This window comes from Chanodichthys erythropterus, chromosome 21 (assembly GCF_024489055.1).
Source record: "Chanodichthys erythropterus isolate Z2021 chromosome 21, ASM2448905v1, whole genome shotgun sequence".
In the NCBI taxonomy this organism is placed as follows: Eukaryota; Metazoa; Chordata; class Actinopteri; order Cypriniformes; family Xenocyprididae; genus Chanodichthys; species Chanodichthys erythropterus.
The window spans coordinates 31,881,362-31,896,490 of NC_090241.1; the positions used below are offsets into that span (position 1 = coordinate 31,881,362).

The 15,129-nt window shown below is 36.0% G+C and overlaps 1 protein-coding gene across 1 annotated transcript; it reads left to right on the plus strand.

The window, feature by feature from the left end:
• Nucleotides 1-2,886: 2,886 nt before the first annotated feature.
• Nucleotides 2,887-11,524, plus strand: eif2s2 (eukaryotic translation initiation factor 2, subunit 2 beta). Its single transcript, XM_067374408.1, has 9 exons — nucleotides 2,887-3,026; nucleotides 4,013-4,187; nucleotides 6,224-6,330; nucleotides 6,901-7,030; nucleotides 7,149-7,249; nucleotides 7,785-7,933; nucleotides 8,106-8,162; nucleotides 9,644-9,729; nucleotides 10,782-11,524. Exons 1-9 carry the CDS (start codon nucleotides 3,012-3,014, stop codon nucleotides 10,955-10,957), a joined length of 996 nt encoding a protein of 331 aa, XP_067230509.1. The 5' UTR covers nucleotides 2,887-3,011; the 3' UTR covers nucleotides 10,958-11,524.
• The last annotated feature ends 3,605 nt before the right edge of the window (nucleotides 11,525-15,129 follow it).

Sequence of the window (15,129 nt, forward strand, 5' to 3'; positions counted from 1 at the left end):
ATTTGGCCAATGTGTTTTTATTTTTATAAGTCACAAATTTTCACTGAAATATGAGATTTTGAAAATAGACCTAGTTTTCCTTTATATAAGATGAAAGAATAAACTAAAACAATATTCATTTGTGAGAATGCAGTGAAGTGTGAAATTGAAATACAACGGAAAAGACATGGGAAATTTCAGTATAGGAACTGACACCAAATAAACTGTGATGCTTGATTCTACATATGTTTCCATTTTCAGCATACAGTTAAAGCTATTATGTAGTTTGGTAATACCATAGGTAGAGAAACCTTTGATTTCAAAATCTTACATTTAGTTTCAAAGCCATATTCCTATCCGGTTTCCGAAATCACTGAACAATATGTCTTTGAGATCAGTGGAAAACTGCCTGTCATGTGCATAAGTGCCCACAGATTCTAATAGTTCACTATCTGTCAACCTGATTTAAGGTTTTGCAAACTCCTCGCTATTCTCCCAAGCCTGTGACACGTGTATATTTTCCGTTTCACCAGTGCTAATGCAATACATATAAACTTGAAATCAGCCTATAATGAAAATAAGACGTCTTGGCATATCTTCAGTGTTTTGATTAGTAATGTGTATTTGTATAGTCTAAAAACAAGGCTCAGCCTCTACCAGAACTAAAGTAACAGAGATTTTTTACATTAAAAATGCATTTGTAATTCACTCAAAGGCAGTAATGAACCGGTTAGGTAAACCTATATAGCGTATTTTCCGGCTGTTAAACAGCCCAAAAAAGGACACAAATTGAGACACAAACAGAGAGAGTCAGAGAGAAGGAATAAGACATTTTACCTTCTGCACATATTGGATTTTCTTGTCTGGATTTCTGTCTTCCCTCCCATGCTCAAAAAGCATAAACTACTTATTTCCTAAGAAGATTTACACATGAATATATTTTCTTTCACAGCTTGTGGTAAGAGTGCAACAGCTCTTTTACTGAGAAAATCGAGCTGCTCGGAGCAAATGTAGTATGGAGAATTCATACATTAGCAGTGATCCACCCCTTAGTTACATTATACACCCTGAAAGTACTGCTGATCCACTGGTGGCCTCTGTACTCATCTAGCATGTATACTGTCTATGATCTATTGCATATAGGGGAGACCATGGTGTGACTCTTGTTACTCTGGAGACACAAACTTTAAAGCCTACACTGTAAAAAAAAAAATCCCAGCAAAATTTACGGCAAAAAAACGGTTGCCAGAACTTTACCGTAAAAAATACAGTAGCGACGTAAAAAAATCGGTTAAATTTATGGTAAAATAACATATTTTATTAATTATTATAATGTTAATTTACCAACCTAATGAAGTACTAATATCTGTTTTGTACCTTTATAATACACTGACAGTCACCAAACAGTGGTGATAAGAGTCAAATGATGAATCAAAGCTGAGAAGGGCAACACTAACATATAGAAGGTGCACACATTGTCATTCACACACACACTAAACACCATCATGGTAACATGCATGAAATTTTAAAAATGCAATAAACATTAATTTAACAACATTAGATGTAACATAAAACCCTAATGTACATAACTGATTAGAAAAAAAAATGAGAAAAACTAAGAAGAAACAGTTATTTCAACGAAAATATATCAAATGTGAAGTGTCACGCAGGGAATTGTGGGAATGTGAATTTACGGTTTTTCACTGTAAATTTTACAATGAATTGTTATTTTTCACTTCCAAAAACTGTGAATTTAACGGTATTTTACCGTAAAATTACATTAAATGTACCGTTAGATCTATTACAGTTATTCACTGTATATAGTATGGAAACTTTCTGTAAACCATTTGACAGTTTTTCACCGCAGCATTTTTACAGTCTTTTACTGTTAAAATCATGGTCATTTTTTACAGTGTAAAGCTGCACAACAGAAATCAAACATTAAACAACCTATTATAGGATTTTCAGCAATCCTTACTGTTAGACAATAGATATAAGAAAATAAAATCATATATAGCCTAATAATTATAAATATATATAATATATATATTTAAAAATCCTTAAATGTTAGATCAAAACCAATCTCTCATCACACACGATGACCTCATGGATCAGGTGTTTAGGAAAGTAATGTGGTGGTTTTTGTTGCTTTTAGTAGGCCTTATTTTGGAGAGAAAATAAATCGAACAGACCTTTTACCTTAGGGGGTGTATTTGATCTTAAAAAAAAGTGAAAAGTTCACATGTATGTGGTCTGTGATTGCATGAAGTAACATTGTAACACAAGTGACATTGTCAAAAAGCAGACAGGAAAGGAGGAAGCAGGAATGGGTTTAGCTCTCTGGGAGCCAGGGATCCCACCGCAATTTTAAACAGATTAGAGGAATAAAATAGTTTGCAAGCCAGTATGAACATAAAGAACAAAAGTAGGTTCACCTCTGGAGGAAGGGTTTGAAGATATAGTAGTGTAGATTCAAAGAATGTGAAACCCTCCAGAGTCACAATGTTTACACCTCCTCAAGCCGTGCAGTTTAGAAACCAATTGAGCGTTATATCCCAAGATTTACAAAAGTCTTTCTTCTAGCACACTCATTTGTTAATGTAAACACTCTCAAGCTTGTGTCAGTTTGAAGGGGTTTGGTTCATGAGCTCCAAATAATCTCCCAAAACAAGACGTATAGAGTGACTGGGGAGTTCTGTGCTATATTGTACAACTGAGATGCAGTAGAAGTCACACATTTCTGTGTAAAAACATTTGTGTGCCATAATTGTGTTAGTTAAATATATGAATTTTAATGTTTAAGTAACAAACGTTGAAACAAAATGGTTATAGGTTTCCCTGGTCGTAGATTACAGTCCCAAACTACAACTACCATCATGCAACGCGCCTAGCCCAATCTAACGCGCATGCGTACGAAGCTCCGCCCGACCTGATGCAAGCAACGCGCAAATCGAGGAAAGGTGTATCGTGAAGAATAGTCTGTTATAACGCTTATTTTTCTGCGTCTTGTGTTTCCACAACAAGCCGAAACCATGTCAGGAGACGAGGTTGGTAAACAATCGTTGTTTTAGCAAGATAATCTGTTAATGTAGCTTTAATAAGACAGTGAAAAGGGAAGGACAATTGGGCCTACTAGTAAAGGCTGTGAGGAAACATGTGCACTGCTCGTCTTTTCTAGATCTTTTTTGTCATTTGTCAGCTAGTTATATCTTACGCTGCTTTAATCGTTTTGCCATTTTATTTGACAAAAGGTAGTATGGTACTATCATGGAAAATTAGACATGTGTGTTTTTTGGACATTTACCATAGTAATACGTTAGTGTCTTTTTTTAACAGATATTAGGGTAATATCCTTGTCATTTGGACGTGGTTATGTTATTTGGACGAGTAACGTGTTTTCATGAGTCCTCATGATACGACCAAGTGTTTTGTACATTTACTATGGTACTACCATGTTTTGTTTGCACGTACCTCGGTAATACTGTTTTTGTGGTACCATGGTTTGTACTATATTACTGTTTTTGACATGTATCATACCATTACCATGGTATTTTTGAAGAATCATGCTAATACCATGGAATATGAATATAGTAATTATTCAATAAACAGAGTTTCATACAAAAAAGTACCTCAAAGTAGTAAAGTCCCAAGTACCTTGGAGTACTATGCGAATGTACATTTAAGCAGCATTGTATATATCAAAGTATTACCATGTTACACGTCCAAAGAATCATTACATTTATTGTCTTGTGATTCTTAACATTAATACAATTAATCTGTTATGATATTTCAGATGCTGTAAATGACAACTTTAGTTCTTCCACTCAGATAATTGATCTGTACTTTTTGTGCAAATCAAAAGTAGGATCAAAAGCTAATTACAGCTGACATTATCTTTGAGAGCTTTAGTATGTTCTCATTGTTCTCATTGTGCAATGTTTGCTTGCTAGCATTATTTTGCCATTTTTGATGTCTGTTGACAGCCTTTGTTCAATGTTGTCTCATTATTAAACTCCTATTGTCATACTTCCAGATGATTTTTGATCCCACTATGACCAAGAAGAAGAAGAAGAAGAAGAAGCCTTTCATGCTGGAGGAAGATGGTGGTGAGGGAGAAGAAGGCCAACAATTGGAAACAAAAGAGATCGAGGCTGATGGGGGCGAGGAGAAAGAGTTTGATCTTGAGGAAGATGAGGGAAGGAAGAAAGGTAAATCACATGCCACTGTGTTAATAAGAGAGGTATATAATATGTAAACTCATTTGTGGGATATAATCTTGCAATTTGGACTAATATCTCACAATTCAGTCTTTTTTTCCCGTTAGAGAGATAAAATCAGAATATATTATCTTGCAATTCTGAGAAAAAAAGTCTGAAATGTGAAATGTGATGTTAAGCAATTAAAAAAATTAACAATTGTGAAATAAAAAGTCTCAAACTTTATTTTTTTTTGTTCCATGGTGGAAACAAGCTTTCATAATATACAGTGGTAAACACGAAACAATATTATTATGGGCTTTTCCCACCTGACACTCTAGCTGCGTTTCCACCACAGGAACTTTGGGTAGGTACTCAGTGGCTTTTCGACCAAAGGTACCAGGGTCTAAATGAAATTCCAGGTAAAAATTTTGCCCTCAGAAAGTCCCTGCTCATGAGGTAGTACTTTTTCAAAGTTCAGGTATTTTCAGGGGTGGGACTTGAACATACTGATTGGCTGAGAACCCGCAGCTTTTTGATTGGTTGACTCCACGCAGCATTTTATTTCAACCACCATTTTTAAAAGTTTGTTGCGGTGCGTGCAGTAAGATTTGTTTGCTATTCGAATCAACAAAAAATACAACCGATGGACTGACGATGAGGTTCAGGCTTTATTAAGCTTATATGCAGAGGATGAAATCCAGCAGAAACTGGAACTTTTTTCCACAGGAACAGGATTTTTACAATTCAAATACAGTAAAAAAAAAAACTCACGGTGTATATGAACTCAAACACTCCAAGGCAGTTTTAAGTGGCCAAAAATGATCAGCTTTCTTTGTATTTACAACAAGAAGTAACAAATTGCAATAAATTAACACTAACAAAGGCAATCAAGGCATTACACAAGGGCAGCCAGTATTAATATCTGGATCTGTGCACAGCTGAATCATCAGACTAGGTAAGCAAGCAAGGACAATAGCGAAAAATGGCAGATGGAGCAATAATAACTGACATGATCCATGATTGCGTGATACTTTTAGTGATATTTATGAATTGTCTTTCTAAATGTTTCGTTAGCATGTTGCTAATGTACTGTTAAATATGGTTAAAGTTACCATCGTTTCTTACTGTATTCACGGAGATGAGAGCCATCCCTATTTTCATTTTTAAACACTTGCAGTAGGGCTGCACGATTAATCGCATGTTATTCTCGCGCGCATTTCGTCAGTAAAGCCGGTTCCCTGATTACCGCTAAATCGCCATCACCTGTTTTTAAACGGAGCACCTTTTAATAGACAGAGCCGTAGTTCACAGACAAGCCACGCAATATCGCGTTCATTATCGCAGGCGATTCATCTGCGATATGAACGCGATATTGCATGGCTTTTCAGTGATCTACGGCTCTGTCTATTAAATGCCGCTTCATTTGAAAGCAGGTGATGGCGATTTAGCGGTAATCAGGGAACCGGCTTTACTGACGAAATGCGCGTGAGAATAGCATGCGATTAATCGTGCAGCCCTAACTTGCAGTCTGTATAATGCATAAACACATCTTCATTCTTTATAAATCTCTCCAACAGTGTGTAATGTTAGCTTTAGCCACGGATCACTATCAAACTCATTCAGATTCAAATGTAAACATCCTAATAAATACCATACTTGCGCAATTAGACATGCTGCATGACGAACACTTTGTAAAGATCCATTTTGTTTAAGGCAAGCGCGAGCTCCGGGGGCAGGGAGCACGAGAATTTAAAGGGGCCGCAGCCTGAATTGGCGCATATTTAATGATGCCCCAAAATAGGCAGTTAAAAAATTGAATAAAAAAAAAATCTATGGGGTATTTTGAGCTGAAACTTCACAAACACATTCAGGGGACACCTTAGACTTATATTACATCTTTTAAAAACACATTCTATGGCACCTTTAATTGCAAAAATTCATTGTTACCCAGTGCTGCTTTGGACACTGAATGTTTATTGCTTCTCTGTGTAATCTTGTATAATCCAAAAGTGTGGCTTGTTCAATTTTACTTTGTGATGATCCAGAAACATCAGATGACCTGGATGACTTAAACTTCTTCAACCAGAAAAAAAAGAAAAAGAAGTCCAAAAAAGAGAAGATTTTTGATGCAGAGCTTGAAGAAGGAATGAAGGTCAGTTGATTGTTTGCATATGTATAGTTGTTAGAGGGTTAGTTCACCCAAAAATGAAAATTGTCATCATTTACTCCCCCCTCAAGTTTGTTCCAAACCTGTATGAATTTCTTTGTTCTGCTGTACACAAAGGAATATATTTGGAAGAATGTTTGTAACCAAGTAGATCTCGGCCCCCCATTGATTACCATAGTATTTTTTTCCCTACTATGGTAGTCAATGGGGGGCCGAGATCTGCTTGGTTACAAACATTCTTCCAAGTATCTTCCTTTGTGTACAGCAGAACGAAGAAATTCATACAGGTTTGGAACAAACTTGAGGGGGGAGTAAATGATGACAATTTTCATTTTTGGGTGAACTATCCCTTTAAACTTTTGATTGTTTTCATCAGCCTAATTGCTTTTCATTGAAGATGTTTTGACCATGAAAGAGCTATCTTTCAGTGGCCTTGGTTTCCTTTCAAAAATAAAGCCTTCACATCAGATTATCATTGCATTTGGAGTTTGTTCAACATTGTCGCTCTCCCATCATCAGCCATTGTAAACTAAATAAATCGCATATATCCAAAAGGAGCTGAAGATCGAATCGGAGCCGTCAGAAACACAAGAGGACGATGACTTAATGCTGCCCGCTAAGAAGAAGAAATCCAGAAAAGGCAAAGAACTTCAAGAGGACACAGACATTCAAAGCAAAGATGATGGTAAGAACATGACCTCAGTGGTAATCACTGTAAAGCCGCAATACAAAACAAACACTATTTTATAAAGTGCTATACAAATAAAGGTGACTTGAATGATTGTGTGGTGTTTGTGCGAAAGGTGTCGAAGATGAGGACAGTAAAACCACCGATGACATCACATTCAGTTCACAGACGGGCCCTGCCTGGGCAGGATCGGAGAGAGACTACACATACGACGAGGTGAATGGGAACATTTATTTCCAAGCTTGTGGTACAGAACATGTGTGCTTGTTTCAGGTGATAACTTGATAAAGGGCTCGAGACTGCTGCCATCTGGTGCATTTGTTGGCAGAACAGCTTTTCTCTGCTAACTTCTCTTTTATGAGACATGTTTGGAATCACTACAGCTGGTGTCAAGATGAGTTTTAGTGGATGTAGTCTGTTCTCATCAAGTTCACACAGGTGTAGTTCATCACCCTAACGGCGTACATTTTCCAGCAACGTTTGACAACCAGAACGTGTCACAATACATTTACACACTGTCTTAGCATGTACAGTATATACGTTGTTTTAATATTTCCTTTTTAGTGCTATTTTGTTATCTCATACAATGACAGTCATATATTAAGTATAGCATAAGTGTCCAAGGATTTTTTGGGGACGGCTTTATATCTAATAAAATTCTGTAAAAAAAAAAACTATATATTAAGCTTTGTCAAAGACTGTGTTTAACTGCTCTCAATTAAAAATGACTGAAAACATCGCATTATTTTAGCTTTTGAATAGAGTCTTTAACATCATGCGGGAAAAAAATCCAGACATGGTCGCAGGAGAGAAGAGGAAGTTTGTGATGAAGCCTCCTCAGGTTGTCAGGGTCGGCACAAAGAAGACGTCCTTCGTAAACTTCACAGACATCTGCAAACTGTAAGTCGTAATGAAATTAAGAGTTGTGATGAAACTGTTCGTTTGCTTGAGTTTAATTTGATTTGAAACGGCATTTCAATAGCAGCCAATCAAAAATACACATCACGTATTTGCAAATGCATTCGTTATTTTGTATGGTTCTTAACGCTACTCTTTTTTTTTTTTTGGTCAGGTTGCATCGACAGCCAAAACATCTTTTGGCGTTTTTGCTGGCTGAGTTAGGTACAAGGTGAGTTTATTTTATATTATTTTTGGCTCTTATGAAAAGGCTGCAACTTGGTGTTGTGGGCACACATCCCGTGCTTTATTTCCATGAGAACTCTTCGATATGTTTGATAAACTATTATCTAGCATAAAAATTAACACAGCATGACAAGTAGCTAGTTTTCCACAACTGAAATGTTTGTTTTTCCTGCATTTTAAAATGGTTTTAAGCTATCCTACCTCCAACAATTAACAGCGTATTATTTGACAATCTGTTGAACTGATGTTCGTTTATTGCAGTAAAAAAATTATTAAATTATTACAAAAAATGTTTAGCTGTCTCAACTAAAGTCACCATGAAATCAAAATGGATTGATGAATGAGAACTGTCATCGATCATCTGAAGCGAATAGCTACGTGCTAGAGCGGCACGGAATAGGAGATGACACTCTGATTGGTTTATTGCACATTACATCCAAAACACACCCATGACTCATCAAGAGACTTGGTAAAACTATTTTGGACCGTGTGCCTGGTGCACTGACATTTTTTTCCGTCATTAAAATAGCAAAAGTGGCTTTTGGACGTTTTTCCGTCTTAGATTGTTAGATTGTTAAAATAGGGCCCTTAGTCAAATCTTGAAATATTGTAAAATCTTTATGGTGCATGTACAACAAACTTATTGAAAATTGTAAATGTGTTGGAAATAAATGGGTTATAAGAATATTTTGTTTCATTTTTTTAATTTTGTTCAAAATATTGTTTCATGCTGACTTTAATACAATTTTTAAAACTACTAAATGAATTAATTAATTTTATGCAAAGGACAAAAAACGTGAAGTGCTTCCTTTCACTAACTATTTGCTGCGAGAAAAGAGTTTCTGGCCCTTTTTTGTACCCTGTTTGTAGAAAGAGCCTATTGTGATCTGGCCATGTGTAATCTGTAAGTGAGCTGTTTTTTGTTTTATGGGGAGCACAACTAAACCAGTGGTTGTTTTTCTTCGTCAGATGATCATTAACCTTACAAAATATCGTCTCGGTGTCTGGAAAGCTCTCGGTTTGTTTTTCCAGTGTCTCTGTGCGACTGAAACACTCCACCATAACACTTCATTTTCACTTTATGCTAGAGGCGTTTCACATGATGTCAGAGAAACCTAAATCAGTTGAGAAAGACATTGCGGCTCTAATGGGAGCGACTGACCCTGTGATGGTTTCAGAAGGCATTATTAAAATATAACCAGGCTGCATTCATTGCTCAACACTCATTTCAGCACTTCATTGTGTCCACTGACATGCATCTCAGAAGACACATGACACAGGAAATCCAACGATTTTGCCTCCTGGATGTCTTATACATGTGTAGATTTCTTCTTTCTCTAGCTGGAAACTGGAAGTTTGCGATTTGAAAAGAATATTGAAATTAATTGGTGCTGTTTTTCCTAAAATCAAAGTATTGAAGAGCCTTTTTATTTCAGAACTGCACTAATCACTGTTTTCACTTTTCAGCGGGTCCATAGATGGAAATAATCAGCTCGTCATCAAAGGCAGATTCCAGCAGAAACAGATAGAGAATGTCTTAAGAAGATATATAAGTGAGTGTTTATTTGACTGTTCAATTAAATGTTCTTAAAGGGTTAGTTCACCCCAAAATGAAAATTCTGTCATTTGTTACTTACCCTCATGTCGTTCCACACCCGTAAGACCTTCATTCATCTTCAGAACACAAATTAAGATCTTTTTGTTGAAATCCGATGGTTCAGTGAGGCCTGCATAGCCAACAATGATATTGACAGAATTTTCATTTTTGGGTGAACTAACCCTTTAAACAAACAGTAGATGTGCTGGTGTACATTTATGCAAATGTAAATGATTTTTTTAATGTTTTTGAAAGAGGACTTTTCTGCTGCATTTATTTGATCAAAAATGCAGTAAAAACAGTAATATTTCAAAATATTTAAAACAATTTAAAATGACTATTTTTAAAATGTAATTTATTCCTGTGATGAAGCTTCCAGTCTTCAGTGTCACATGATCCTTCAGAAATCATTCTGATATGCTGATTTGCTGCTCAAGAAACATTTATTATTATTAATGTTAAAAACATTGTGTTTTTTTTATGCTTAACATTTTTGTGTAAATGATACCATTCAAACATTTGTTGTAAGATAAAAAAAAGTATAGAAATTAATACTTTTATGTATTAAGGATACATTAAACTGATCAAAAGTGACATTGAAGACATTTGTAATTTCACAAAAGATTTCCATTTCATAAATGCTTTAATAAATGTAATAAATGCACACTGAAGATTGTAGTAATGATGCTGAAATTCAGCTTTGCATCAGGAATAAATTACATTTTGAAACAAAAAACTTTAATTTGTAATAATATTTCACAATATTAGTTTACTGTAATTTTGGTTAAATAAAAGCAGTTTTAGTGAGCAAGAGACTTCTTTCAAAAAACATAAACTAATGTTTCCAAACTTATATATATATATATATATATATATAATATATATATATATATATATATATAGTTTAGTTTGTAGAATCCCTTTTTTTTTTTTTTTTTTTAAAAAATATTATTGCTCCACATTACATGAGGAAAAACCAAATTGATCCTAACTGTTTTTGACTTGCAGAGGAGTATGTGACATGCCACACGTGTCGGTCTCCTGACACAATCTTGCAGAAGGACACGCGTCTTTATTTCCTTCAGTGCGAGACGTGTCACTCCCGCTGCTCCGTTGCCAGCATCAAGACCGGATTCCAGGCTGTGACGGGCAAGAGAGCGCAGCTGCGTGCCAAAGCCAACTAACGCCTGTCCTTCGACCATCACCCACCTTATACAGCCCATCTGAACACCTGTACTCCACGGCCAAACTCAACAAATCCACTCTCAGCCGGGTTACTACAGAATCTGTGCTCTGTTCAGGAAGTCTGAAATTTAGAACTGAGTTCTCAGCCATCTCAAATACAACACTTAATTTCCTTCAGTTCCTTTGAGCTCTGAAATCGCCTATGCACACGAAGAGAGGTTTAATTTGTTGGGTCTGGCTGTGGAGCAGTGCTGTGAGAGGAGAACAAGGAGCCTGGAGGATTTTATGAATGAACTGTTGGTGAAATTTGTTGTTGCTGTATTACCTGCAGAGAAACAATTGAAATAAAATGCATACCAGCTGGGCAAACACGTGCAGTGTATGATTCTGGGAAAAACTGTGTCTTTGTCTAGAGAGTTTGGATGTGATCGAGAAAGGCACATTAATTTGCTTGAAATGTACTGTATGCTTTATTATCATTGTGTAAATGGACGCTAATACTTTAGCCTCCTACATTTTTCTGTACTTTAAAAGGATAAATCTTGATTAAACATCTCTTAAAAGAACTGGAAGAACATTATTTTTTTTTTTAAATTATGAAAAATACATTATACAATTTTTACTTGAAATTTTTAATTGAAACTAATTGGGTTCATTCTCTATGTGCAATGTTTTTTCTGCACCTGATGAAAATTATTGAATCTAAAATGTGGATTAAAATTCCGATGGAAGGGAGTTGTTTATATTTTGTACTCCATATTATATTTTTGGGGGAAAAGGGGCGTTTTTATCCACTTTATCAAAATATTTTTAAATTGAATTTCCGTCTTTTAACTTTTCACTTTATCTCAACAGTAGTGCATGTTCTGCTTTTCCACAGTATTTCTTCAGGAAAGGCTCATTTTTGTTGTGCAGATTCTTTAAAGTTGCAGTCCGTAACTTTTGGCGCTCTAGCTGTTAATAAACACTTCTTATAATAGTGTAGTGATTCAGGATAAAGAGAGAGAGAGAAAAAAAATATATATATAATGTGTGTGTGTGTGTGTGTATATATATATATATATATTTTTTTTTTTTTTTGTATGGTAATTTTTTTTGTTATTCTTGAACCCAAAAAAGTTACGGACAGCAGCTTTACAATATTCCCCTACTTTGAAAACAGTTATCATAGAAAGGTACAATATCACAATAATGTTAGTAAAGAGTATTGTGGGTGTTGTATACTTCAAATGAAATTGCCCAGGACTGATAATTACAAAATGTGATGTAATTGGCCCTTTTAAGAAAGTTGTAGCTGTAGCCTTTACTGTTCTTCTGTCCAAATGAATCCACCGGTCTTTGCCTGTTTAAGCGCCAAAGAGCCTCAAAATCCCACTGACATAAATCAAGGAATGTTATTTCGACACCCAGCATTCCAGTGTATTCCTGTACATGCGATACTCTAACCCAAATACCCTCAGTGCAGTGGGCCTCATTCTGTAAACCAACACAATTGTTTATGCGACTACTCAAAGTATGACAGCCGAATATGTGTCAGTCAGTCATCGTGGAGCAAAACACTTGAGGAAAAAGTAAATATTGAAACACAACCCTCACTGTGCACAATCTGGACGGATCCATTTTTTGCACCACATCTGATATACTGAAGGATGTAGTGCGAAGGCCTTTTTCTTACGTTCCTTTAGAAAAAGCTCATGGCACAGACTGTAATGGCCCTCAAAATGTAGCTGAAGGAGAAATCACTAGCACCAGTAAAATCACTTCCTAATGTAAGCTCTGTATTAATTGGCATATGTTTTAGACCTGGTTTTTTTCAGTTGTTTTGCGTGTTAAAGTAGTTCCATTCACACAGCATATTTGTGCTTTGGCCATGATTAAAGGCATTTCCATGTCCAGGGACTAGACTGGTTAACATCCTACATCACTCACAAGGTGACAGGGATGAATAATGAGCATGGTTTCTGGACTGACCGGACATGGCTGTCTCTGCTGCATGGGAGGAAACATGTTGGAGTGCAATAAAAGTCTGGCTGCTATATGCTGTTTTGTGCATCTAAAATTGAACTTATCTTCATCGCTGATGCCAAAATGTTTTAGAGGAATTTAGTCGTTTATTTGTTGCCACATGTTTCAGTTTGACATGCTTGATGCCTTAAACTGATTGCTATATTTCTTTGCATCATGTCATTATCTTTAATTATGGGGGCGTCGTTATGTCTCACAGCTTGGACGTCAGATACTGTAAATCACATGCAAAACTTACTTGGATGGTTCTGAATCATAACCACTACTACTCACATATATCCTTATATAACTCCTTATTAAGCTATATCTTTCTTTACTGTTTCCACTCTTAATTCAGAAGCCAGTTGCATGACCAGCAGTTTTATTAAGACTGTTAAAGGGATAGCTTACCTAAAAATGAGAATTGTTATTATTTACCCTCACGTCATTCTAAACCCGTGTAACGTCACTTTTTATTTGCAGAACACACAAAAAACAAAAACCTTAAAAATGTACCTAAAATAAAATAAAAAAACCCAAGACATCTCTCAAAATGTATTTTATGTTCCACAGAAGAAAGTCAAACGTCAAACAGGTTTCGAATGACGTGCTTGAGTAAATGATGACAGAATTTTTCTTTTTGGGCGAACTGTCCCTTTAAGAACTATTCTGACCAACTAGCATTTACCAAAGGGATCAGTATATCTTTTATACTTTTCTTTAAACTTTTATTTCTCAAACCAGACCTAAATTTTAATGCGACTGACTTGGTTAAGACCAGTCTGAAAAAAACTTCTTCCCCTCTTAAATACACTATAATTCTTATTGTACAAAAGTTTTGACCCCCTCAATGAAAGTTATGGGATTTTTCGTAGTTTTGATCGATGGGTTTAACCGTAAGTCCGAACAGTTAGAAAAGAGATAGCATATTGGTGGTTGGGGCTTGAAAACTCTAGGAGATACTGTTTAGCCTATGTTTACTCAACAATGATGTACAGAAACGTTTCACGTACAGACGACGTTGTCAAAACAATTCCCTTTCACACAGATCCTTGAAAACGACTAAAAATGCTGTATTCTGTTGCCACGCCAGTAGTTGGCAATGTCACCTTGTAAAGAAACACTTCTCGCCTATAGACTGAACACGTAAAACACACGTGCACCATTCACAAATAGTAGTTTACACTGAGATGATAACGGTATAGTTGTCAAAAACGTGCACTTTGAATCCTGTTTTTAAAAATGTACATTTTTAGGCCACCGTTGTCATGGAAATGAATGGCCACAAAAGTTTTTTAGTTGAAAACGGTGTTGTGTAAACAGACCCTAATTCTCAGAAGAAGAAGCTTCAATAGTAGACCAGTTTGTTGGCTTTGTCAAGCTAACGTAATAATATGAGTATAGAGACAGAGTGCATTTAGGCCACGACCACACCGGGGGGACAATCAAAGACTATAGAATAACTCAAGACGTGTCACTCGTATTGTTTTGAATGGGAGAAAGTGTAACGTGCAATATGGCGGAATAAGTCCCGCCTTCTGAATAAGAACCAATCGCCAACTGGTAAAGTCATCGTGTCACTTCAGCGGCCGTTAGAATCACCGGTTTCTATAGAAACAGTCAGTTACATTTGTTACATTCTATAGAAACAATAGTTTTTTTGTCATGATTCGAGAGTTTAGAAACTAAATTTATGAGCCGGTTGTTATTAGATTTCATTGGTGATTTCAAATATGAAATTTAATCGTAAGGTTGGCGAACAGTTTTGGAGAATTTGATGTTTCCCCATTCAAAGAGATTGCATGATGCCCAGGATGCCCGAGAGGCGTTTCAAAGATGGCCGCCGAGTGAAATGACTTGTCTTAAAGGGAGAATCTGTCTCCGTTGACTTTATATCGCGTGAGGCTGCCTCCTTGTCATTTCTTATAACAAAAAAACAATGCCTTAAAGCTGCTGTGTGACAAGGTGTACAGAAAACTACTAAAAAAAACCCAGAACTAAGTTTTTATAAGCTACCGAACCGTAAAAGCCAGCCTTTAAGGAGACAAAAGCGGATACAGGCAATAAGACATGAAGTATCAGCAGGAAGAATGGATATATTTTGAGATCCTGCCACTCAGTATGCCTCAGTAAGACGTGTGCAGTAAACATTTAGTCACTGTTAAGT